The 26,849-nt window shown below is 41.8% G+C and overlaps 2 protein-coding genes across 3 annotated transcripts in view; one reads left to right on the top strand and one right to left on the bottom strand.

The window, feature by feature from the left end:
* The window catches only part of DOCK4 (dedicator of cytokinesis 4), a 231,122-nt gene extending 223,443 nt beyond the window's left edge, over positions 1–7,679 (bottom strand). For both annotated transcript variants that reach the window (XM_063396688.1, XM_063396687.1), the window contains exon 1: positions 7,340–7,679. In XM_063396688.1, coding sequence (XP_063252758.1) covers positions 7,340–7,376 — 37 coding nt within the window. In that variant the 5' untranslated portion in view covers positions 7,377–7,679. The remainder of the gene's footprint in view (positions 1–7,339) is intronic.
* A 14-nt stretch (positions 7,680–7,693) lies between these two features.
* ZNF277 (zinc finger protein 277) overlaps positions 7,694–26,849 on the top strand; it is a 45,473-nt gene continuing 26,317 nt past the window's right edge. The window contains exons 1-2 of the mRNA XM_063396690.1: positions 7,694–7,792; positions 25,829–26,027. Coding sequence (XP_063252760.1) covers positions 7,750–7,792; positions 25,829–26,027 — 242 coding nt within the window. The 5' untranslated portion in view covers positions 7,694–7,749. The remainder of the gene's footprint in view (positions 7,793–25,828; positions 26,028–26,849) is intronic.

Genomic DNA, 26,849 nt, shown 5'->3' on the forward strand with positions numbered 1-26,849 from the left:
ATAATTCCATGTGAATCCAAAAAAATAGGTTGACTTGGTTCCTTAACTGGAGGAAGATGAAAGGTGCAATCAGTATCAGCAAAGGGTTTTTTTCCTACAATAAGACTTTTGATTTTTTAATACTGCAAAACTAATTTTTATCCTACTTTTTTACTCAAAACAACAAAAAAGCAAGCACAGTGCATAACAGATTGCAAAAATCCAAGCTTGTTTCTTTGTCCCCATAGCACAGGTGACTTTCAGAGCTGCACTGCTTGCAGCTCTGCTATTCACCCATGAGCATCTGGAAGTAAGATCAGCATTATTTTTAAACAAAATATTTCAGGTGCCAAAAAATGCAAAGTTGACAAGTTATCGTATCATCTTTAAACTATATAACTAGGAACATAAATTCTGAGTAACCAGAAAAATGCATTATGAAGAGAAACTGCAAACAGCTCACTTTGGTCTCCTGTCATTGTAAAGATCTGAAAAACACATTCCTTTGAACATACAAATGCAAACTAATGGCAAATCATTGTGGCATCCAAGCATCTTTGGTTGCTTATCATGTACTGCTTCTCATAACAAGATGTGCTTCTGCTAGTGAATACAGTTCCTAAATTTCCTCTCTCAAACCTGTCAAACACAGTGCTTCCAACAGGCACATGAGAGAAAGGAAATTTGGGAGTCAGTGTGGCTGACAAATGGAATAAATAGCATAGAAGAGAAGTGCCACTCAGTAAAGACACATAAGCAGAAATCCTCAGCTGACAAATACAGGATGGAAATATGACTGTCTAGACAACCCTGTTCCGGAAAGGGATCTGAAGGATTGATTAGCAGTTCCTGACTGAACGTGAGTCAGTGCAGTGCTACTGCAAAAGGAACAAATGGCACACCAGCAATGACAAGCAGACAACACACATCACCTAAAGCACACACTAAGATTCTCATGCTTTACCTGATAAAGTTTCCCTGTCCAGTTTTGAACATGTATCAAATGTTCATAGATAAGAACAAACCATTTACAAGGAAAGAATGAAATAACTGAAGCTAATTCATAAAAGGAAAAGTCTTGGCAAGTCCTTATATATGCATAATGAAACATTCAAGAGGAAAACCAGTCCAGTGCTAAACACTTACTAGGTAGTGAGATTGCTAAGCACTGACTAGAGAAGTTGTAGATGCTCTGCTATCAGCATTTTAAAAAACATATTGGCAAATATCCGCCAGAACTGACAGCTAGAGTTGACCTGGCCTTGAGAAAGCAGTACAGACTAAATATCTCAAAACTCTTGCTAAACATTTTTCCATATTTCTATTGATCACCTTCAGGAAAAACAAAAATTTTAAAAAATCAATCCTCTGTATTATATAATGCTAGAGACATTTAAGAAAAATTAAATAAAAATTAAATAAATAAAAAGAGACATTTCCCTCCAGGTTAGTCACCTGGCTTCCAAATCACTGGAAAGTGGATGATGGTCACCTCAAAGTCATTCTGCCCAGCTCCTCACAAACAGCAAGAAAATTAAGCAAAACAAAAGGATACTCAGTGATGTACAGTTACATGCTAAAAACAACAACAAAAAAATCCTACAGTAACAAAAGAAATTTCATTTGAAAATGAAGCAAAACCTTTGCATTTTAACCCTTCTGTGAAGAACCAGGCTTTGACGGGTTATCAAGTTTGTTCCCTGTACCTTGACAGAACCAACAAATCCAATTAAAAAAAAACACAACAAAAGTCTCTCAAAACTAAAGAAATGAAGTAACACATTTCCCAGGGGTACAAACTGTCTGCTCAATGTGCCTTGTCTCAGTTGCTCAATATGTTCAAGTGTCACAAATGATCCAAGTAGTCAAATGCCCTCCTCGGGATTTTCCCCAATCCCAAAACTTAAATTACTGAGAACTTTATGGACCAAAACCTATACAGTGAATTACACTCAGAAATGAGCTGGGAACTACAGAACATCATAGAAAACATTGTACCAGGCTGCAAACATGAAACCAAATTTTATACTGAAGTTTCCTTTCTTGGGTGCAGGTTAGGGAAGCAAAGAGATGAGTCAATGGCAGACACTTGCAGCAGGGCAGAAAGCTGCTGAGATCTGCATGGTAGGAGTCCAGCAACCAATTATATCTTCCTTGACAGAGAAGTTTGTGACTCCATCACATGCTGCCTGAGCCTGCAGAAGCAATCACAGATTACATTCACTTATGTTAGATTTTTTTAAAAAAATTATTCTCCTTTTCCACAGGGAGAACACATTCTCACTTTCATGGCTTATGTCGTTTAATTCACCACTGTTCCATCACCTTTTGGATAAATCCAGCCCAGCTAGTAGCCTCACAAGTCCAACACAGAGTGGTGGCAAAAAAAAAAAAATTCCATATAGCAAAAGAGGAAGAGTGACATCAGCATACAGCTAACCATGAAACCACCTCTGCCCTCAAAAATTTTCCTCAGTAGCTCCAGACATGTAGTGAATAGGAAAAATTTGGTGTCTGAAGGGCACTATATAACATATTAACGAGCCAGCCAGCTCTGAGCTGGCCTTAGGAGATAGTGAAGATATTCAAGACATCACAAACCCATTAAAAAGTCTACATATTTTTGGAGGCTGCTTTTTAAAATCCATTTTAAAATCTTGAATTAGCCTTATTTCAAGAAAATGTCACCACCTAATTTGTTTAACCCAAGACTAGTCTTCTAACCAAAAATTACTTAAGAATCTCAGCTTCATATTCTGCACTCCAACAGTCAGCAATTTTTTTTTTGTCCAAAAGCTGCAGGTTGAAATAACTCCATTTTTTAAAGACATTGAAAGTTACTGCATATATAAAAGACTGAAAAATACATCACCTTTATGTGACTGACATACTAAATTGATATAAAAGCCTCCATGACAGATGTGCCATGTGCCAAAAATGTTTCTATAGAAAATGTGTGGGTCTTTGCTATCTCAGATAGCTAGAACTCAGGGAGTATTTCATAATGGACTCCCACTGTCCCAGTGAGGCCAAGGGAGAACTAGAATCCTGTCTGGGAATAAGGAATAATCCTTACTCTCGGAGCCCCATGGTACCTCACCTCCACTTGCTTGCAGGTGACCAGCCCCAGAAACAGTTACAAGCAGTAACTAAAGCAAAAAATCACCTTTCAACTGCCCCTTAGTTAAATGAACCCACAAATACACTACATTTTGCCCTGCCTCGGCTCTAAATAGATATTTAGACTGCTTGATAGAAGTTTTGGATGTAGCTCATTATAAGTGACATTAGTCTAAGACAAAAACATAAAGTGAATTCCACATAGAAATGTGAGGCAAAATTCATGGAGAGGAATGAAGAAAATAAGGCTTGATTGAAGGCTTTATTTGTACTGTTCAAAGAGGCACACAAGAAAAGCTAGTGAAGTGTTTATGTTTAACAAAACACATAATACTATGATATTGACAGATACTGTTGAGCTAAACAAACCAAGTTCATTTAAAGGAAAGTTAGCTTGCAGTCAAAAGAGGGAATGCAGCATGGAGATAAGGATATCTTTGCTATCTTTCAACAGGACTGCTAGCAAGACTAGTCTGGCTGCAACTCAGAATAGGACACAAGCCAATTGATTTGGCTTTTGTCTATGTGCAAGTCAATACTGCTCCTGTGATCAACTAACAGGCCCCTGTCTTCCTCCTCCTTTGAACCTCAGCTAACAGTACAAAGTCATTTGAACCTTATACTTCATCTATAAACAAGGAGATGCCTAAAACTATGTTCCCCTCAGAAAGGCGCATTTATGGCTTAATCACACTAAAAATATGAATCACTATTTCAGTTTGGCAGAGTTAAACTGGTATATTTTGCTGTATTGAATGACTTCAGCATCTGGAAGACCATTCTGCTTATAAATTGGGTGATACATTCAGCAACTGTTTTTAATTATTCTCCTTAATTAATCTTTACACCCTAATCTTTACATCAAAAAAATGCTTTCCAGAGAAATACTGAGAAACTTTGTGCTCAGTGAAAAAGGGTAAATTGCCTACTTTGCAGAGGACTTAACTTCACCCTTACAGATTCAGGTAAATCAGAGACATCAGATGATATGGCATTATACAGATCTGGTGAGACAAAAAGAAAAACATATATCCTAAATATAGAGGATGAAACAGGACTTTATCTTTACTCCAAACAACAGCTGCAAGGTAATTATGTAGTCCTGTGATTTATTTATTACAGTTAAAATTTCCAGTAGGTACCAACCAGTAAGGGTCACTTTTGAAAGCTACACTTACTGGTTTGCTGCCTGCAGAGCATCCAAAGCTAGGCAGTCTTGAATTACTCAACAAAGGGTTTGATTATTGTTCTAAACAATATTGGTCATTGGTTAGATGATGAACTTGGAGATCTTTTCCAACCTAAATGAATCTATGACTCTCTTGGGTTCTGAATTCACATAGATCAGCATACAGTATTTACTTAAGTCAACTCCATTTGACATCTACCAGATTTAAACACTATTAACAGTAAAAATTAATCTTACCTCTCCTACCCTTTCATCAGCATACTGTGTGCTAAGCACTCCACACAAATGACCACAGGATACTTTGTACAGTGCCATCGCTGGTGTGACACCACAGCTGAAGGCGTGATTTAAAACATGCCATTTCAAAGTGAAATACACAAGCTTAACCTTCTGTTCTGAAAATACAGATACCAAAACCCAGACAAAGCAAGTTCTCAATACCAGAAATATTCCAGTGTTTATTTCACCTTTAGCATCCTGAAGGACAACGCAACTGACAAAATGACAAAAATCTATAGCCTTGGAAATGAACACACACAACCGTAGTACAGAAGGTGGCACATGAAAGTGTAGTAGTGTTCTCCTTACAGCAGCATGAACGTCCACCACGAAAGGAACCAGCAGTGTGTCTGCCTACTAGTAAATGAACTCAGAGTTCAGCAACATGCTCAATGAAAAAATCAACCAGATATTATCAATAGCTAGCAGGCAGAAGTTAAAAAAATTGTAGAAGAGAAGATTGTGACTTGCATTACCTACCCCTGAAAGTGGGAGCAGTCAGGCTGTGCAAGTGAGCAACAGCCACCTGGCTACCAGCAACCCTTCAGTGCAACCAGGTGGCTGCTGTCTGGTTATTCATCCATTTTGGCATCACAGCAGAAATGTGCAGCACACAGCATGTGCTGCAGAATTCAGACTGAAAATGCAGATGAGGTCTGATGTTGATGCAAGTCCTGAGCTCTTTGTATAAAGGATACATATGCTTGCTACAACTAATCGGGATTCTCAAAGGGGTTTCTTAACACACCCATTTTACAAGAGCAGATACACACACAAGTATTAAAATAGCTGTTTGGAAATGTAATAATCCCATCAGTAAAAAATAAACCACATAAGCCGGTCTGTGGTGCAAAATGCAAGTTTGATTTATGAGGTTCACCTTATATAAAGTTTAAATAATTACACAGCAAGATACAACCCTTCCTCCTGCCTCCCCTCCCACGGCTATGTAGTACAATAGCTTACAGGGTAATTGGGTGTGAAGATTTTGCAGACAGCACTCATCATGCAGGTAAGTGAGCACACAGCGTAAAAAGCAGTCCAAAAGAAAAAAAATAAATTACTTTAGGTTAGTATTTCAACATTTTGCAATAGTTATATTGAACTATAATATCATTCCCATCCTAGGGGTACAGAGAAACCAATTTGAACAGTGGCTTTTTGTTACTATCTTGAATAGCCTTTGGAAGCCAAATCACAGAAAACCAGGAAATGAATTTAAATAAGAATACGCATCGTGTTGGTGACTATATTATATTTACACAAATAAAGACAATCTTTGTAGTGGACCACATTTTCTGGTTGATCCAAAAGAAGCTCTCTATTGAGAAAATGCAACTGTATCTCTTTAGCAGGAGTAAGATTTCAGTGACACCAGCTCTGGTAAGCAGGGCAGAGATGAAGAGCAATTCACCTCTAAGTACCTGAAAAGGGTTACTAAACGTAGAAAAGCTTACTTAAGGGATATCTGTTTATTGTTTAGGAACGATGGAATAGTTATTAAAACAGGAGAACAGTGTTTATCTGCTTGTTTTCAGTATAAGAAAGGCAGTGATTTTTAGCTCATATATGGGGGACGGGGGCAAATGCTTTAGTTGTGAAATAGCACACTAGGATCAAAAATAAAAATAAACAACAAATAGACGGAGAAGAGGGCTGCAGCTTCAAATACTTGACTGCTAATATCCAGCATGCCATTCCAGAGAGTCCCAGAGTGGTTTTTAAGCCTCTTGCCCATCCTCCTAAAGAAAGGCGGGTGGCAGGACTAATCAATATCTTGCAACCCAGCTGCGACCTGACAAATAAAGAAGTCAAGAAAAAAAAAATCCCATCGACGATCTGTGTAATTTAGCATTCGGAAGACGGCAACATCTGGGCTCAACTCCAGATGGGACGGAGCGGCCCCGCGCCCCGGGCTCGCCACAGCGCTGCCGTACACACACCACACACAAAGGAGGGCTCCGCGCTCCTCCCGCTTTTCTCCAGTATGAGCAACTCCGCGTTCGAACGAGACGTAAACACACGGGGAGCTGCCTGCTACGCAGCTCTGTACAACAGTTCAGCTACCCCCCTGTCAGACGGGGCTATTGTCCGGGACGAGCGGCCGGCGCTCACCGGGTGTTGGCGTAGGCGGTGCCAAGAAAAATAAAATCACTGCGAGTCTCTCCGATCACTCGGCAAGTGAAACCCGCGGACCTCAGAGCCCTACACCGGGCAGAGGGGAACAAACACGCGAGGCAGCGCGGCTCGCACAAGCGACACTTTGTCTGGTTTCCAGCGAAGCAGCGACAAAACCCCGACGCGCGAACAATGCCCGCGGCCCCGCTGCCGCTCCTTGCCGGGCCGCCGGCGGACACCGGCTCTCACCGACCCATCGCTGGGTCGCCGCTCCGAGCGATGTTTTTAGGCTGCTTTGTTCCCCGGAAAACGCCAGCTTTTTCACCCAGCGCCGGCAGGGAGAACCGAGCTCCCGCCTCGGAGGTTGGGGACCTGCCCCTGCCCCATCCCCTGGCAGCGGCAGGAGACGCCGGAGCCGCGGCTTGGGCATCGGCCGCCCTTTGTTGTGCCCCCGGGGAACGGGCCGCTCCCCCGCGCCCTGCCGGGACCTCGGCCCCCGTGGCAGCACTCACACGCGCAGGGCGCTGCCTTCGCCCCAGCGGGAAACGACGGCAGCGCCCCGCGGGGCCAGCCCGCCCTGCCCGGGATGCGCTCCCCGCCGGCAGCGCCGCTGCTCGCCCCCGCGCTGCCCCGCTCGCCTTCTCCTTCACTCACCCACGCCGTACTTCTCGTGCTCCGTGGGTATCCACATGCTCGCGGCGTGCGAGCGCCCGTTCCCCCGCCAGCCCCTCCGCCGGCAGCGGCGGTAGCCGGCAAGCGCGTCCGCTGCCCGGGGCTCCCGCCGCGCTCAGCCGCGGCTGCCCGGCCCCGGCGGCGAAGGCATTGTTCGGGCGGGCGGACTGACTGAAGGCGCTCGCCGCCGGCCAGTTATATTCCCCGTCCCGCTGCACGCCGGGGAACGTAGTGCCTCGATGCAGCCGCGCCCCTCGTCGCCCGCGGCCGCGGGAGAGACTACGAGCCCCGTCTGGCCCCGCGCTCCCCGCCGGGGCGGAGCGGGGCGGGGCGCGGCTCCCGGGGCCGCCCCGCGCCGGGGCGGGCGGAGCGGCAGCGGCAGCGGCGGAGGCATGGCCGCGTCCCGCGGGGCTGCGGGGCCGCCGGCGCGGGCAGGTGAGTGCGCTGCGGGAGGCGTGCGGGTCTCACACCGCGCTCCCCGCTCCCCTCCGAACTGCATCCGGCTTGGACGGGGGACGGGGCTGGCGCAGCCGTCCCTGGGGTGGGGAGCGGCCGACACGTGTGGGGCAGCCGGGAGCGCCAGGGCCCGGCGCGGTGGGGCTCGCTTGTCGCCCGTCGGAGCGGGGTTCCGCGGAGAGCCGCGGACAGCCCCGTACCCTCCTCCCGCTGGTTGCGGGGTCGTGAGTCGCTCCGGTCCTACTGACGGCAGGCCTTCCACGTTTGGCACACGGAACCGTGGGCACAGGGAGAGTTTCCAACAGCGGGTCGAGGTGGAGAGGGAGTTGATGCCGGCAGCGCGCCAGAGCGGTGGGACGTGGAGCTGATGGTCCGGGGGGCATTTTGACTTCTCACATAAATAAGTTTGCCAACACACACATACACAGAGATAATAGTAAGCAGGCGGTGCACTCAGCACAGCAGGAGGAGCACAAGTGGACTGTGGGGATTAGCGCAGGGATAAGCCAGCAGCAGGGTTTGGGTCCTTGTCGAGAACTCTTGTGTGTCTGCACCCTTCTGGAAGGAGCTTAGCTAGAGCTCACCGTAGGTAAACTGCAAGAAATCCTCAGGCTACTCTGGGCCTTTTAAGAGAAACTGGGTGTTTTGAGGCAGGAGCAACAGCCTGGGTTATATTTTTTTTGGTCCTGTAGAAAGGCACAGGGAAAAAGGGGACAAAACCGATGATAATGATGCTGCTTTGCAGGCCTTACCAGGTACAACTTGTCTCTAGAATGAGTATGTTTGGTTTTAGAAAAGTGTTCTCCAATTAAATCATTATTCTGAAATCATATCTAGAGATTTTATGGGTTTATTTGGTTTGATCCTAATGAAAAAAACAGTTCAGTGTTTCTACATTTAAGAAAAGGAAGTAGCTTTCAGTTCAGGTTGGCTTTTAACTTCTGCTGTCCAGTCATTAATAGTGTGAAGGACACAACGAGAGGAAGTCATCTGGGCTACTGGAGATGAAGAGGTTACCCTGAGGTTTTTTCAGATAACTCTTGTAAAGACATTGGTGTTAGTTCAAAGAAAAAAAGGAAAATTTTTGAGGAAAATGGAAATTCAGAGGCCGAAGCTGTTTTCCTTTTACTGAGCAGAAGCATTAGTTGAAATGACTAGTGGACTTTCTCTGTCTTTGCTCCCAAACTCACTTTGCATTCCCTGGCAGATCATTTGGAGTCTCTAGGTAATGAAATATGTAAAAATCACTGTTGAAAATCAAAATAATAGGTGTCAGGCTAAATTAACTTTTATGTCAGCCTATAGACTTCCATGTAATCCAGGCGCTTCATCGCCCCATGAGACAGGTCTGCCAGCATGCTGGCTGAGAGTCATAAAATTTTGCCCCCTGTAACTGCTGTCTCTCACGTTAACCATGACTGACTTCAGCATTAACAATCTTTCCTTGGACAAAGGCAAGAGTGCCCAATAGCTCAAACAGGCTTTTCAAAATTATTTGTTTAGAACACAGTCACTTAGGGTCAAGAGAGCTTCAAAATATAAATCACATTGTCTGTGGGCAAAGAAATACCCCACTCTAATATTTATTATTTCTCTGCCTCTGAACAAAATCCTTATTCATCCAGAGGTTTAATTTCTATAAAACTATTCTCTCTGGCAACGTCTTGTACTTGCATGTGCACCTGGGGTGTGTCACTTACTTGGAGGCAGCATATAGGGAAATTAAATAACATACTATTTCCTGATAGTTTGCTGATTCTATTTACAGGAAAGCCTGTTTTTATATTCTAATCCAGGACAGTGTTGCTTTCTAGTTAGTTCCTTCCAGCAGCCTTCACCAAGTGGCTTTTAATAAATATATCACTGTCCACAGTACAGTTGGTTCACTCTGCAATAATTATGCTACATATCAACACTTCTTATAGCATCTGTCAAAGGTTTTAAAAGGAGTATTTTTTCTGGAAGTGTGTCTTTCATTGTTTCATCAGCAGTCTGACAGTTATGGTTTCCTACTCAATGTCTTCTTGTGCTCAAGTGCTTTTGAACACATGCTGCTGGGGTGCATCATGTCTAAGCACAACATGTTACTCTGATTCCGTGTCTCTCTCTCTTGTACCCCATTTTAAAGAATATTCAGTTTACTCTGGAAAACAAAAGTTTGACTGGTCTTGCACATACCTACTTTATTTTTGTTCTACCTAGAGGATGCTCCAGTGACAGCTGGTTTGTTCCTGATAGTACAGCCATTCCTTCTTTTGCTCAACTCTTCAGTTCTGTTAAGGATGCTATTAGAGCTGCTCAAACAGTGGACTCTGGAATGCAGGGTTTTCTCTTTCCTGGCCCCTGAAAGGCAGTCCCATGTACTCTCAGACCCAAAAGATTTCTCCATGTGGGTTAATGGATGCGTTCCTCTTTAGATTCACAAGCACTCCCATGTTCACAGGCCCCTTTGTGTATCAGTGTGGATTCTTAAGTCTAAGTCCATTTTTGGACCTTGGGCCACTTACTCAGCCACTGGCTCAGACAGTAAGGGTGGGAAATGGACCAGTGTTTCTTAAATTACATTCCCAGGTTATCAGTAACTCCTGACAACTGCATTGTAGTGACATAGTCGTTTGCATTTGCTACTCCAAGCTGCATTAGAGGGTGCAGTGCTGTGGGACAGCTTAGGCAACACTCATGTGTGCACTGGGGTAGCTCTACTGAGGGACTGATTAAAGGGATTCCCCAGCAGCAACCCCTGGGAAAGAAAGGAAAACCTCTTATTCCTTTTTTGATTTCCTTTGCATGGGAGAGCCAGGCAGTGAGGAAAATGGCAACAGCAGCAATATATGTGAATGTGCCTTGCCTTTAAGCCAGTTCTCAAGATGTGGACAGTAAAGCAGGATGGTACTTTTGAGTGCCATTTGAGGTGTCAAAGACTGATCAAGACTGAAGTGCACTAGTGAAAATACTGTAGGCACCCTCACTGTCTGATTCAGAAGGACAGATGCATTCGTGGATCCCTTGAACATTACCATGTCCTGTAAACAAACCTCTCTGGATTCTATGCGTGGGCTCCCTTATGGAAACCTGCATGGAGGTTTCCTCCTTTTTGCTGGCAACTTGATGTTGGCTATCAGAATGGATACATGCATTGACCCTTGTCTCACATGTACCCCACAGTCATGGATCCCTCAAATATTAGAATGTCCTAGTTTGTTGGCTGGATTTTGTCTCCAGGTACCCACTGTGCTCACAGCTTGACCCTGGGCTGGTTGCATCTTCCCAGACACGTCTTCTACTCCCTGACTACTGCAGTTTGTACCTTGCTACCGAATTACACACTGTGGTCCCTCCAGTTGCTGGTTTGTGGATGTGCAGACCTTGAGAGCTGCAGCATCTTCTGCAGTTGCTGGCACTTACACTTTGCAGCAGTATCACACATAGAACAGAGGGTGAATTACACAAAAGAGTAGTCAAGGATTTAGTAAGAAGAAGGAGAAGAGGTGATCAGGTGCAGGGTTTGATCAGAGAAGCTTACTCATTGTTTAAATACAACTTGCCCTTTTTATTCTTTCCTCCACTCCCCATCTCCATTGCCTGGTGCTTGCACCCCTGCCCCTTCTCTTTCTTCTTTCCCCCCTGCTAAATGCCTCATAAAGTATACAAATAAATTCCTCATAAAGCATGCAACCTTCTGATCCCATCCCTCAACGCCCTCAGAAATACCATTGTACATATGATAATCACATTTCCCCTTTCTTATCAGCGACAAATGTTCATCCTGACCCCGTTCCAGTATGTGTGAGTAGTTCTTTTAACGCCATTAGTTCCCATATTGGCAGAGAACTTACTGTCTCTGTTTTCACCTGCTCATTAATATTTGTGTAATCGACCACTTTCCTTGTTATTGTTGTTTCTTTTATACTGAATATTCTTCAACCAAATAACTGGTGGACCAGATGCCTTCCCAGCCCCTGCTTCCTTATACTGCCCCTCCTATTCAGATCAGACTGAGTGCTTTACCTCCTTCCTCTCTAAAATAGCCACAGCACGCGTGTGGTGAATGAGGAGCTGCTGGCTGCTGGTGTCTGTGGGTGAAAACTCCAGCGAGGTGACACAGCAGCATCGCCCCGAGCACACAGCTGCCCCTTCTCATCTCTGCATTCACGAGAGATCCTCAGACCTTAGCCTGATGGGCAGCCCACGTGTATCTGCCCATTTCTGTTACATGGGTTTAGAGGTTGATACCCTTCCTTAAAAACCCCCACCAATTCCAAGTGATCACACATGTGGTTGCATCCTTGGTTGTTTTCCCACAGGGCACTTTCAAGCTTCCACAATACCACTGGTGATCTTTTTCTCAGGTTAAATCTTTGTGTGTAGTAGAGGATTTCAAGACCTGAGGCTTCCACCATACTACAGATTTTGGGCAGAGAGAGGAGAGATTCCTTTTATTAGTAGGCATAAGCTCTATAAAGGATGCAGATTATTATTGTGAACTGAACAATGAGCAATTACACCTGGAGGACAGGTTCACTAATTAAATCTAGAAGTGCAACACAATTTATTTTAATATGATTACCAGAATGGATCTCCTAAAGCAGTATTATTTAAAAATGTTTTAAGAGCCTTTTTTGTGATTTTTAATTAAAAATCCAATCTCAAACTAATTTTAAACATTTACCTGATAAGCAAGTGGCTCTTTTGGAGGACTGGAAATTACTAAATTATTGTTGTAAAAGCACTTTTTATGTGCTTCTCTGCTTGAAAATTAAAAAGGCAGAATCCTTTCATGTAACTATTGCAGTAATATTTTAGGGGTTTTAGCCTTCACATCACATTTCTTAAATACCTGACGATAGGAGAATATACAAGTGAAACTAAATATTTCATTAAATATGTCATAATGGCTTAATAAAATAAGTGATGGATTATATTGGTTGGTAATAGAGATCTGAAGTGCCCGTGATTCCTGCCATAATTTTACAAGTAATAGTGTTGCAAATGTGCAGTGTCTTTTATCTGTAGACAAGGGGCATCCCCACACCTCAGCAGGAATGCGTAATTTCTGTTAGCACAAGGCATAGGATCTGTGGTATTTCCCCAAAATACCCAATAAAGACTTGCTATTTGGTTTTCTCTGAATTCAGAAAACTTTCATAGTTTTAAAGCAAAGATGGATGATCTTTATCTTTGTGTTTCATTCTAGTGGTCTAAGCCAATTCTTGTCTGCTCAGTAGCAAATAAAGGCTTTGATACATGAACAAACTACCTAATATCAGCTCCTCTGTGCTCTAACCAGACCTCATTTAGAAGTGAGCTGCTTCAGACTGCCTGGTGAGCAGGTACACCTCTTAAACAGGGTAACTTGTTTGCATCTTAAAGCCTTCAAGTTCTCTGAAACCTCTGCTCAGTCTTTCTGGTACCTGCAGTGGAGCAAGAGTGAGTGGTGTTTCATCAGTCCTCACACTGATGGAGACCTTTAAACTGTTTTTGTATTGACAAATATCTGATTCTTACCCAAAAAAAGCTTTCTCATTGCTCGAACAAATAATAGATGTGGACATGCTTTATTTAGATGTAGAGGTATAGACTAGAGAGGTACTTCAAGTTTTTTGAATGTTCTGAGTGTAACACAGATGCCAGGATAATTTGTGCCTATTGAAACGCCTTGTTCACTGCTTTGTTTGTACTGGGGGGTTCTGGTTGTCTGGAAGAACTTGTAGCTGTAGATTCTTGCCAGCGATGGTGACTGCCACAGGGTGTGCCTGTCATATAAAAATGTCCTAGAGTTCACCTTTTGAGACTTTAGCCAGCTTTCCCGATGAAGGGATGTAGGGTTTAAACTAGCACATGGTTGTGTATACAAACAATGGGAAAGGAAGAAAAAAATTAAGTATTATGAAATTACAATCATTAAGTATTTTTACTTCTGTATAGGTTAAATTTGTCTATCCAAACAGCCTTTATAACCTTTCCCAGCCCCATGTGCTTTCTTCCACCATGTCCTGTCCTCTCCTAGAACTCTGCAACTTTGTGCAACCATTTATATCCTAAAACTGCAGTTGTTCACAGTCTCTCTCTGAGGTTTTTTCTTCACATTCTCCTCCACAAACTCCCAGCAGGCTGAAACCAAGCGAAAAGCCTGAAAGCATTTGAATGTCTTTCTGTGGGCTTTTTAAAGTAGCTTTAAATATTGCATCAATAAAAGCCTCACACAATGCAGGAAAGAACATGACATTCAAGAAGCGGGAGGAAAAAAATGTGATGGGTTTTGTACAGCTTTAAAGCAGGTCTGTGCCTCTGAAGAACTGGGCACATCATCCTGACCAGTGTCTCACTGAAATCAGGGAAATGTGGTTGTAAAAATCTGGGTTCTTTGCAGAGTTGTTGTCTGCAGTACTTAATTACAGTCACTTGAATGGGAAGACTTGTGTTCAATGACCTGATAATTGTTGTATTAAATAATGTATTAGTCAGTACCACTAAAACCACATAACCAGACTGAAACTGTGTCGTGGCATCCCTGCCTGTGGTTGGGGGCAGAGTGGAACTAGGTGCTCTTTTAGGTCCCATAACAGCACATGTTAACTTTTAATGTTTTCATAAGAAATGGTGTAGCTGCAGCAGTCCAGTCATTGATCCCAAGACCTGATTTTCCAGCAGGCGTTTCCATGATCACTGCTTGTTTGCCATTCTGTCCTAATATTCTGCTGTAGTAGACCTTTAAGTTAGAAATTGTAGTAGGTGGTTTATCAGTAGCTTTGGTGATTCATAGACACTTATCTTGCTTTGTACTGTGTTTCTTTAAATTTTCCATTTGATATTTTTGCCTCTTGTTTTCACTGGACCATGTCTTCCAATTGGTCTTGGTTTTTTTTCCAATTTTTGTGTATTTTTCTCCGATTTTTATGATTCACAGGCAGTGACCAGTGTGAAATGGCCCAGCTGTTTCTGTTTGATTCTTGCTCATTGAGATGTCATCCTCCCGTTTGTCTTCAGAAACTCTGTACCCAAGGAGTAGCTACTTGCCCTGTGTAGCTGTAGCAGGTTAAATGCCTTCTCTTTTTCTCTCTGGTATAACTTGACACAACATCTGTATCAACCTCATGATTTTTTGTGGTATGCTGTGGCTCTGTTCACCTGAACAAATAATAAGGCACAGTAGATAAAGGTGCCACAGTCCCTGCAACTATACTGCAGGGTTTGGCATTTCAGCTTCAGATTGCATGAAGGGAGTGTTCCCACACCAAACAGCCCCTTGGTTTAGACCCAGGCATTTCTGTTAAGGTTTGGGATGCATTTTTCATATACCTGGGCTCCAAACAAATCCTGTTCACATGCCCCAAAACTGATCCCTGAACCCAGCCAGTGCACAAAGCAGCTGGAGAGTGATCAGGGGCTGCCAGACTCCTGTGTGGTCAGAGCTGTGCTGGGAGGCAGGAGGACAGTCAGGGCTGGTGGGCAGCACAGGGAGCTTGGCACAGCACTCCCATCCAGAACCTCGTGCCAGGTTTGTGGCATGTGCCCCAGGGTGGGCCTGCGAGTCCCAGGGTGGGAGTGCACAAGGCTCACAGTGTAAACCCAGCAATGGTTATGAAACAGATGTGTGCAGTTCTAGGTGATACTGCTGTCAGAGGAGCATTTTGCTAACATTTGTCTTGACCAGTGTGCCAACACTGAATTTTATTGTGATTCCATAATGCATGAGTAAATGAGGCAGAGGTTTTTCTCTAAAGACTGGTATGTAAAAAAAACATCCTGCTGGAGGTTTTAATTTGATTTTGTATTATATGGAATGAAAACATGCAGTCTGTGTTATTACTGTACTAATTTAATGTTCAGGAGCCTGCATTTATACAGTTAGCAAAATGTTGCCTGAAAAATATAAACAACTTGTATCACTAATTCAAACATTCTAATTCTGTTTCTTGATGAAGGTAATTTCAATTATTGCATCATCCATGTCCACAAGCTACATTAGCAGTATCAGTTAGTAAGCATATATCATACTGAGGAAGTCAAGATCTGTGTTTTATGTTTAATAAATGCATGGAGGACAGTATCACAAAAATATTTATTTCAAACTCTGGTACAATGTCAGAATACGCTCACAGAAATTTTATATAGCCTGCTGTGAGATGTCCCTGGGATCTATATGACATAATTATCTGAGCCCTGACTTAAAAATACATTCCTCTCAAAATATTTTTCAAAAATGTGTGTAAAGAGTATAAATAGTGGATTATTTGAAGTTCAGTCAAAGCTTTGTTTTCCTGAATCATGATATCAGTTAGGCTGAACTATGTTGATTCACATCACTGCACACTGTAATGAGCTTTCCTTTTGAGCCACTGTTTTTTCCAGTTTGAATACCAGTTTATGGAAGTTTGATTCTAAAAGTGGAAACAACTTATTTTGCTACTCTCCATCTGGAAAAGCTCCAGTTCACTGAGAAAGCAGCAACAGACCACAGAGATGCTAACATCACAGGACCTCTTCCTCATACGAATTCTTCATTAAGTACAACATTCCATTAATTCAGCTTTGAAGGCTCTCTGTGTGTCAGGAAGCTCAATCAGAATATCTGAGAGATCTCAGCCTGTTCTGTCAGTATGACACCCACACACTCAGAAGGATGTCAGAAACAAGACCTCTCAGGATGCATTTTGATGTTAGTTCTAGTTTATATGAGTGAAAAAATTAAAGTGATATTTAAAATAAAAGTTTCACACTATTTATAGTTGTTTTTTTCACATAGTTGTCTTTTTCAAGGGAAGTCTACCAGTGGAAAAGTTGTAAACCCTGCAATGCAAACGTTTTAGTTAGGAGCATGGTAGAAATTCCCATCATAATGATGTGGAGGCGTCTTACAGGAACTCCTAAAGCAGGTTTTATGTTTTTAAGGCAAATCACACAGCCTTTCCTTTGGTTACAGAGTGTAAAGCAATTGTTTAAAAAGACCACGAGGCATTTCTTTTAACATCAAGAGGATAAACGTGCTTGGAAATTGAATCTTGTTAGAGGAAAAGAACGTGTGACAAGAAAAGGAAAATCCATGTAATAAAGCATCATTGATCACTGCTAAATGATCATGAAAAAAATTAAAGAGTAAAGTAATTAACCTGCTTTACATAGCCATGCTGGCATGGAAGTTACAAGGCTCAGTACAGTATTTGTTAAAGGCACTGCAAAGATGAATTGTAGCAATGAAGTATTACTATCCATATTAAACACATTATTAAGACCCTTCCTTTCTGGGAGATCTAAGGTCACAGACACAGTAAATATAAAGTAAGACATGCCTTTTTCCAGCTTGCTGCTCTTTGCAGAGGATTAAGCAGAACACTAGCAGTGGAAACATGCACAAGTACAACATTTGCATAGACTTTTTTTTTACTTGTGATGCCTTCCAGTATGTATTTTTTAATGTTTTCAAATGATGGTCTAGATCACTTGACACAAAATTGTACGCTTTTTTTCCTTCTTTTTTTTTCCCAGGAATTTTTATATGAAAATAGCAGAAATTCAATATTTATACCTTAAATTTCAACAGCATTATTTATGCTTTATTATGATGTCTTTGGTATGCCTTTGTACTAAATAGCAACTTTAACAGAAAAAAGCTGCTAATTTTTGTTAGATAGATTTGGCTGATAAGTATAAAACAAGAACCTGGATGGTCACTTTTGTCCTTCCATTTCAAATTCTTCTATTGGATATTTTCTTCCTCTTCTTGTAACTCAACATTTTGAGTTTCAGGCTACATAATTACTTTCCTAATCTTTCCAGATAATGGTGCAGGGTTTAATCATTGCTTCTAATCCCTTATTTCAGTACGTAATAGGGATCTCAACTCTCCATGTCTACCAAGTCATGTGATCATGCTAAACAAGGAAAAGTAAACAAAAATTTTGTTTAACAATAGAAATCAGAGAAGCTCTAAAAAGTATAATAAAATTATTCACTATATAATTCTGTAATAGTTAAATATTGTTTCATATTTGTGACCAAAATATGAAAGCCTAAATTTAGTTACACTAATGTAAGTCTGTGTCATTTACTTAGGAATAAGGCATTATACAGCTTGCAATAGAACCTGATGTAGTGTGTTAAATATTTATAAATTGCATATTAACATCAGCACTTAAATATTGTTCTGAATACTTACCAGGGTCACTTTCATTAGTGTGTGTGTGGGCATGTGTGTCCCTCTGTGTGAGAACAGTAGGTTTGCTCTGGTCTTTACAGATGTGGGGGTTTGTCTGGGCTCCGGCATAAAGACAACAAGCAGTGGCATGTATCTGCTGCTGGGCAATAATGCAGTCTATTATTTAAACATGATCTTAATGGCAAGCACATTGGTTTTGTTTTATTAAAATCCCAACACTTCACGTTTTTATTAATCACTTTCCCAGTCCTATTCAGTTGTGTTCTGATGCCTGTGCTGCGGTACCCATAGCAACACTTGTTAATGCTAATGAAACTGCACCATCCTAAGCTCCCCGACAGAGCAGCCCTGTTAAATATGGCTATTAAGCACAGTTGTATTTCTGTTAGTTCCAGCTCCCAGCAGACACCTGCTCTATAGAAACTCTGCTCTGAGTTATTAGGATTTGGTAACTTACAGCTTTTCTTAAAGCTGTCATTTAACTGGAATAAAATTCTCATATTCCTAGACAGAAAATGCTACAGAATATGTACAGCTTCTGTAAAACTGACAAGCTTTAGCTGTAGGATTAAGTGTTCTTTTGAAGTGCTCATTTGCATTCAATGAAAAAACAGACAGGGTTGAGACTGATTGATCTTGGGGGAATCTACAGGATGTGTTGTCCCCTAGAGCACATGGACGTTTTAACTAAATATCATTCATAGTGTGTTAACAAGCAGAAGTAATAGCTAAATAATTCCTCATGAACTCAGACTTAATTCAATTTAATAGAAGTACTTAAGTAGGAGATGATTATGTACATTGATTCTTCTTTCACTAGGAAACATATTTGCATGTAGTATTGGTGAGGACCATGACAGGGTGTTTTATTTTCATTATTCTGAGTTTTGGCTTTGAATGCTGTTTATTTGGCAAGTCATTAGTCATCCATCTTTTGTACTCTGGAAAACAAAGGAAAAATCCTGTAATCAGAATAAAATTGCTTCCAAGAATATGACCACAAATTAGGGAATGCTGTTGTGCCAACAAATAGATGCTGCAGTGCCAAGGCTGCAGACCAGGAGAGCTGTCACGTATGTATTTCAAGTGTCAAGCTGATCCTTCTCGATACTCTTTTGTCATCTCAAAAACAATTGATTCCAAGACAAAGCTTTAAAACTGCTCATTTCCTAAAGAGTGTTAAATGCAGCACTCTTCTGTGCAGAATTACCTATAGGAATACAGGTTGGTTCTCCAGTGTACTCTCTGTAGGGGTTTGGTCATTTTGGCTACTAAATGGTTTTGCTATGTAATCAGTGAGAACTTGGGGGAGGGTGCTCAGCCTTTTTGTTTTCCATTTGGCATCTGTTGGGCTGCAAATGTGGGGTGCCAAATTTGCTAGGTGTCTTGTTTTCCTGTCTTTCTTTCTTCCCTTTGTTCTTTGCATGTCTAAACCCCCCTCTTTCACTCATTATTTGGACTCCTGTATTCACCACCATGTCTTTGTTGTGTTCATTTTTGGGTTAGGATCATTTCAAGTTCTTGTGCTAATCTCATAATATTAACCAGCTGTATTAATGAGATAATGAACCAGATTCGTTGGTAATGAATTGATCCATTCAACTATTGGATTTAATTAGAAAGACACTTAACATTCCAGCAGATGTTCTTATTTTGTTTCATTATCCTTGTGTTACCAGCAGTGAGATATTTACATTGTAAAGTCCTCAGCCTAAGGCCTTGTTGCTGTGCCGTAGACTACAAAAAATGGCAGGATACCCATAAATACGTCTTAAGCAAATTTGTATAAATTGCTTTTTCATCATTTCAATTCTCAGACTTTGCAATGCCTTGAATTTTCAAAGTATTCTTAATTTCATAATAACACAATTAATCTGTTTTAAAATAGTTCAATTTCTTTAAAACCCTTGTCTTTGGACTTACCTCCTTTTCCTCTGGTCTTGGGACTCTCGTTCCTTTTTGTCTAGTGACAAAGCTGCAGAAGGAGGGGTGTGAGTGTCCCTGTCCTCAGCATTCCCTGCAGTGTTTGTGGAGTTGTTGGTTGCCTGCTGGAGGAGCCTGCTGCTCCCCGGGCTCTGGCGCTTGAGGCACGGCTGCAGGTTGGAACTCAGGGCCGAGCGGTGCGAGCAAAGAGTTCTGACAGTGAAGTTCCCTCATTTGTCTGAACCCACATGCCTCCACCTTCTAGCTGGAGAGTGTAATTTGTGCAGCAGTGTTGTTTGTCCCCAGAGGCAGTCAGAGCAGATAGCTGGGATGTGCAACCGAGCAGAATTGAGCACAAGAGCTCCACATTGTGTTGGGTGTGTTAGGTGGGCCCATGCTGACAACAGTGGAGTCTGCAAACTGAAGCCAGTGCGAGTGTCCTTGTTAGGAAGCAGTGATAAAATCTTAGTGTCTTCTTTTCCTTTGTGTGTAATGCCTTTGAAGAAACCTTGCACACTGTGGCTAAAATTTTAGGAGACAGCTGAGACTGTAAAGCTGAGAAGAGAGGAAGAAGCTGAGAGGAAGGTTCTGTTTCACCTTACTGCTTCTCACCGTGCACTCCTTAGTTTGCTCTTGCCCTTGGTGGACTCTTGTGTGAGCATTTTCAACATTCATGAACAAAAAGAAGGAAAGGAATGGTTCTTAATGGCAAAGAGTTGGATTGACTCATCAAAGGATTTGGCAAGCCTGGGAGCCAGCACAAGCAGAAGGGCAATGGTAGATGGTTAGGAGTGGTGGGATAAGGTGGAGAGAGAAAGGATAATGAGACATCCTTGTGCTTCTTAGTGGCAACAAGCCACTGGCTAAACCATCTCTGGGGACCTTGCCTTTCAACACTCCCATTCAAATGCTGAATCTTTCCTTCCTTTTCTTTCTGATAATAATATCTGTTGTATTGGCCATAAAATTGCATGGCATATTGCTTTGTGATAACTGCATGTGTGATTGTGCAAGTGGAGTACATTGCCTGTTCTGCTGTAGTCTGTGTTATAACTCTGTGGGTGTAATGTTTGCTTAATTGTGCAAACGAACATTGGTTTGGAGCTTAGAATAATTGTATTCAAAAGTAAAAATGTTCCAGTAAGGAAAATTAATCCATTTTCATCTTGGTGCTTCACTAGTTGTGAAGATTAACTAGTCTATATTATAACAATTCTTAAAATAAAATAAAGCCATATAATTTCTGCAAGAAGCAGCCTTTATTTTTTTTTTTTTCCCACTGTTGTGATGGTGTGTACTGTCCCTGTGCAGGGATCAGAAGTCCATTGTACTGGGTGCTTCATCCATTATCCTGTGAGTGCTTATAATAAAAACAGTGCTTATTCTAGTTTTGAAAGTAAATTGTTTTTATACCATCTCGTTCTCAAATATCTTCAAAGTGTTTATTTTATTTTCCCCCAAAGGACTTAGTATGCTTCTTAGTTTTAGTTTTCAAAGAATGTGTTCCTCTGTTCTCTTCTTTCTACTAATCTACCTTTTTTAGCTCTGAATTAGCTGTTAAAGACCATGGTTTTATCTGTCCTGTTAAAGGTTGAACAACATGGTGTCAGCTGCCAGTTCTGTAATTGAGAAAGAGATTTTCTTAGTTCCTGAGTTCAGAGGGCTTTCTGTGAAGCCTTTGGGATATGTCTTTGCATAACAGTCATGCTGTTTTTCTGTTGGGTAGAGGAGAAAAATTCAGGGGCAACAACATGGTTCATCCAAAACTTAATGGATGGATTTTATAGGGCTCTCTTCTCATAGGGAGTCTCATGAGACCTGTGTTGTTCATCACAGACACAGTAGGAAGGGTGATATATTTTGCTGTTAGTACAATTTTTTTTTCCTAAGTGGTAAGCAGGAGGGCCAGCTGAAACATTTCAGGGATTTTCATGTTATTTGAGTAAATTGTACCAGTAAAGTGCTATTCAATGTTAACAAATGCAGAGTAACATACAGGAGCGAACACACAAAGACTATGACCTCTGTCTTGTGCATTAGCACCTGATTCACAACTAGCAGACTTTGGATAGTTAAAGAGAATTCAGTGGTTAATTCAATGATCATAAAAGCAAGCGAAATACCAGAAATAAAATGTAAATAGAGGAGAGATTGAAAAAGAAGAAACCTGTGCTGATTTAGAAACTTATTTTCTTCCACTCTTGGACGTTTTCAAGCTACCTCTTACCACAGTACATGAAGGGTTGAGTAGAACTATCCTCGAGTTGAACCAGGACATCAAGGAATAAAGGGCCATTACGAAAACATGGAAAGTTTGTGCAAGATTTTGTATGTGTTAAAAGACCAACAATTTCAAATAGTGCAGGAATAAGTCAATGGAGAGAAAAAAAAGCTGCTTAACTGAGGGGCTCATATAACCTTTGACTTAAACTCTCCATATTCAGAGTTCTGGAAGACTATTCTGTTTGTGTGCTCGCTGTTTGTTTGCCCTATTTTTATACCATTCCTAGGTAATTGCATCTCACCCTTGTCAGCCAGGGTACACGCACTAGAGGGATGTTAATCTGTCCCTGTGAAGTTATTCTTGTTGCAGTAGATTCCAAGAGAAAAGCTTGCTACTTTTCCCTCATTTTCAAGTGTCTCTGCATGTAGGAGTCTTGGAGTCTGAGAATGCATCTGAGAGTTTTTATTTCCCTGTTACCCCTGAGCTGTGCTATAGTTATCTGAGTTATCTAGTTATTCTGTATCTGTAGCCACTCTGCTCTAAATATAGAAACAAAATTAGCTGCTTTTGCGGAGATTTCAATATTATGCTTCGATTTATTTGTACTATTTTGAGGTTTGTGCTACGTTAGTCCAGTAAGTGCTATGCTAAAGGCTGTGCATTTGTTCAGCTCTGTGCATTTATGCTCTTGTTCAGTGTTTTTTGTAGTAGATGAGTAAAATGATATTTACATGGATTCCTTTTTCCTTTGCCTCTTCTTGTAAGTGCCTTCGAAAGAAATTACGTAAGCTTCTGCATTTGCCAAACTGCTCTGGTAGCCTAAAGTTATTCTCTTTTAGTATTAGCTACTCTGTTTGGGCAGTAAAAAAAAATCTTTACCCCAGTTTATTCCTTTGAGCAGCTCATGACTACAGTTAAAGACTCAGCAGTTGTTTTTCCAGCCCAAGCAGTTGCTATTCACAAGTACCCTTACTAAGTAACTGTATTGGCTCCTTGTCTAAGTTTCAGACCAGTTCCTGCTGTACACACCTATCTGTTGAAAGTTGATTTCTTGAGGCATATAGGTGCTTATTTGTTTGGATTTCTAAAGATTTAAATAGGTCATTGCAAGAGACCTATACCAAAAATTAACAAAAAGCAGTGTTGCTGCTGAGTACAGTCGAACTGGCTGACAGAGTATTTTCTTAGTTCACTTGGCATCAAAATTGCAAAAGAAATTAAGTTCTACTTTTCTCAGTGAACATGGTTCAATGCTTCTTCAGGCAACAGAACTGATGTAAGAGTGGACAGAGCTGGACTCTTGCAGGTACCATAAGTTTTGCTTGGGAGATTTGACCCTTTCATGAGGATTCCTCTAGGACATAGTTTAGCCACTGCTGTTCTTAAAATAGGACAAAATGGAATAATTGCTGCAATGCCAGTTTAATAAAGAAATTTCTGAGGGAAGGGAATGGGCTGAAGTGTTGATTAAATTATGAGAAGAAAAGTGTTAGATTGTGCACAGCAGCTGCATTGCTCCAGGTAACACCATGATCTGTGCGCTGCCATCTTTCCACAAGGCTTAGTTTTATGGGATAAATTGAATTCAGTGTAACCCAGCCATCAGTCTTCAGTCAGTGCCTTTCCAGGAAGTTCTGTTTTTCAGAAGTCCTAAGCAGAAGCTTCAACAGTTGTGCAGGGCGGTTCTGGAGCAGCACAGAGCTGATGAAGCTGTGTTTCCTGGTGGTTTTATACCCTTTACCACCTGTGGCTTCCAGGAGCTCCAGCTTACCCTCAGTCCCCTGGAGCACCCTGCCAGGAGCCTGGCTGTGCTGTGGCTGCTTTGGAGCTCTGCCCTGCGCTGGCGGGGCAGACACTGCTGGACAGCGGGTGCTGGAGGACAAAGCCTCATTCCCCTCCTCTGCCTGAACGCAGATTGTCACAGCACTTAGAGGGGCTCCCAGGTCTGTCTCCAGCCCTTCTTGGATTATTTCAGAGTCTTGGTAGAAGGTGGGGTAGAGCACTGGTACATTATCATATTCTCCTAGAAAAAAAAGCTAAATTACTGTGATTTCTTAAAATATTTTTCGATTTTTTTATGTGAGCAAATTACCAGACTGTCAGATTTAATGTACTTGCCATTGTATAACATATATATGTTATATATGTGACTTTTGTAGGGTGAAAGTTGCATCTTCTATCTGGTAAATATTGATTAAGGCTCCTTTAACCATGCGTATTTTCAAGTTTCACGTGTGACAAAATAACACACTTGAGAGAACGCCTTTCTCTTAATTCTTCAGGTATCTTTGGAAACTGATGCCCAGGAGGTTCCCTCAGAATATCGGGAAATGATTTTGCACTGTAAGGGTATCTGAACACTGGCCCAGGTTGCCCAGGAAGGTTGTGGAGTTAAACCATTTGCATGTGGTCCTGTGCAGGCAGCCCTAGGTGGTCCTGTGAGAGTCCTCCTTGACCAGATGACCTCCAGAGGTCCCTTCCAATCTCATCCCTTCCAATCGCATCCATTCTGTGAAATTTCATTTTTCTACAGAGGTGTTCATGTCACTGCAGGAATCTGGAGACAGAGAGTTTGTTCTCCTGCTGCACAAGCTAACTTCATGATACAAGAGTCCAGGACACCCATGTTTTCAGTTTTCAACTTCAAGAGGGCAGGAACATGGGGAGCTTTTTCCTGTTTACTTTTTGCTATCGAAAATTGACATAGCTAAAATTGAAGATACGCGTTGAAATCGGCATTTGCTTCCAAGATAAACCCCAACCCAAGACGGAGGTCTGATTAATTGGGAAAATGAAGACCACCGTTTACTTTTGGACAGCTGGAATTTGGTTAGGCTAATGGGGCCAACTGTTGAACTCTCTTGGTCAGTGTTTCTTAATGAATTATACTAATTTATGCCAATGGGAGAGCTTATGGATGTAGACCAGTGTTGTTTAAATGGGGAACACACACATAAAACCTCGGGACAGCATGGGGCAGTGACTCACCTCTGTGAGTGTCACTGGAGAAAGCCGTGTCTGACTGGTGCAGTATGGTACAAACATGAGCTTTGCACATGGAGCATGGCTGCCCCTTCCTCAACATCTGTACAGTTAGAAAGTATTCCAGTGGGCATAAGGGTCCATGTGGCAGTAATCTTTATCAAGGCTAGTCTTTTGTCATGGAACAGTAAATTAGATGTTGATGGGGAAAAAAAGGCAGGACAAATGCATATCTTCAAGAGTCAGTCAGAAAATTATTAGAAGTATTCTGCAATAAATAAAAGTATAATTAGGAAAATTAACATGCAGAACAGTTTGTGCTATACAGATGAAATCCTCCCTGATACTCTGAGCAGTGTGGCTCAGCGAGCCACAAAGAGAGTAGCTTCTGCATATCAACAGATAGATTAGATAGAGAGAGGAAAAGTAGGTTTCTCATCATAAAATTTCTTTAATAATAAGGAGAGCTCTTGTGTGTGACTGACTTGGTGTCAGCTGGGAGTTTCATTTGAGACAGACACCTGAGAACTGTCCTGTGCTAACCTCCCACTGTCCTTGGAATCAATGCAGTCAACCTGCTTACAAGCACCTTGCTCCTCCAGTGATCCATGCAACAGCCGAGACTCAAACAGGTTTTACATGTGCTACCTAAAAGTACTCCAAGAGCTGCACATTTATTTATTTACTTAGTCAAAATAATTATTATTATTATTATTATTATTTATTTTAGATCCTGAGTGTATTTTGGAGCCTCTGTCTCTGCCAGAAAGTCCAGGTGGTGTTGATGCAGTCGAAAGTTCTCCCTATGTGCCTTGTATTTTCTGCAAAGAGTGCTATGTCTTAGCAGAACAAGACCAGCTCCTGAAGCACATGATTATTGAACACAAGCTCGTCATAGCAGATGTGAAACTGGTTGCAGATTTTAGAAGGTAAGGGTTATATAATTTAAAATGAGTTTGTACATGTGCAGACGTTATTGCAAGCTTTGGAAAAGGTTTTGAAATAATCTTTTTAAAAAGACATTGTGGGAGGATTTCTGTTAACTTTTCTTATGAGCAATCTGGTGCTGGACTGTAGGGTTGTTTTCTTACTTCCTTCCCTCTCCCTAGTGCCTAGATGTTGCTGGGACTAGGGAGCTCAGTTTTAGAATACATGGCAATTCCTGTGCTTGACATTTTTTTACAGATCCTAGAGTCTTCTCAGGTCCTGTCACTAATCAACAAGTTGTCTGCAAACTAGACAGCTGGTTTTTAGCAAAGCCCATTCCAGACAATCAGCTCTCCTAATCTGGGGTTTCATTTGGGTAGGGCAAGACTATTTCTACCTCTGTACAATGTCCTAAAGCTGTGTATGGTACACAGAAGCTGCTCAGTACAGGATCTCTCACATTCTGGGATGACATTTGTTTGTTCTACTTTAAGGACAGTATTCCCTCATCAAAATTCCATTTAATCCTTAACTATGCTTTACAGTAGTGTGATCTACATAGAACTGTGAGTCCTTCTACAGCTGTGTCATTGATCATCTCACCAGGGTCACATTTGGCTTTCTGTCTTAACTTCCTCCAGTAGCTGGCATGGCCCCAGCTGGCTTGTAACTTCAGAGACAAGGTACTTGCTTGGCATTTTGCTTTCCACAGTAATATATCAGCCAGGAGGAGGGCTAGCCAGTACCTGCCAGGCTGAAGATAGTTCTGCTGTAGTATTTAAGTGTTAGATGAATAATTTCTCAACTAAAATGAGTTTTCTAGT

This window comes from Prinia subflava, chromosome 4 (assembly GCF_021018805.1).
Source record: "Prinia subflava isolate CZ2003 ecotype Zambia chromosome 4, Cam_Psub_1.2, whole genome shotgun sequence".
Taxonomy (NCBI): domain Eukaryota; kingdom Metazoa; phylum Chordata; class Aves; order Passeriformes; family Cisticolidae; genus Prinia; species Prinia subflava.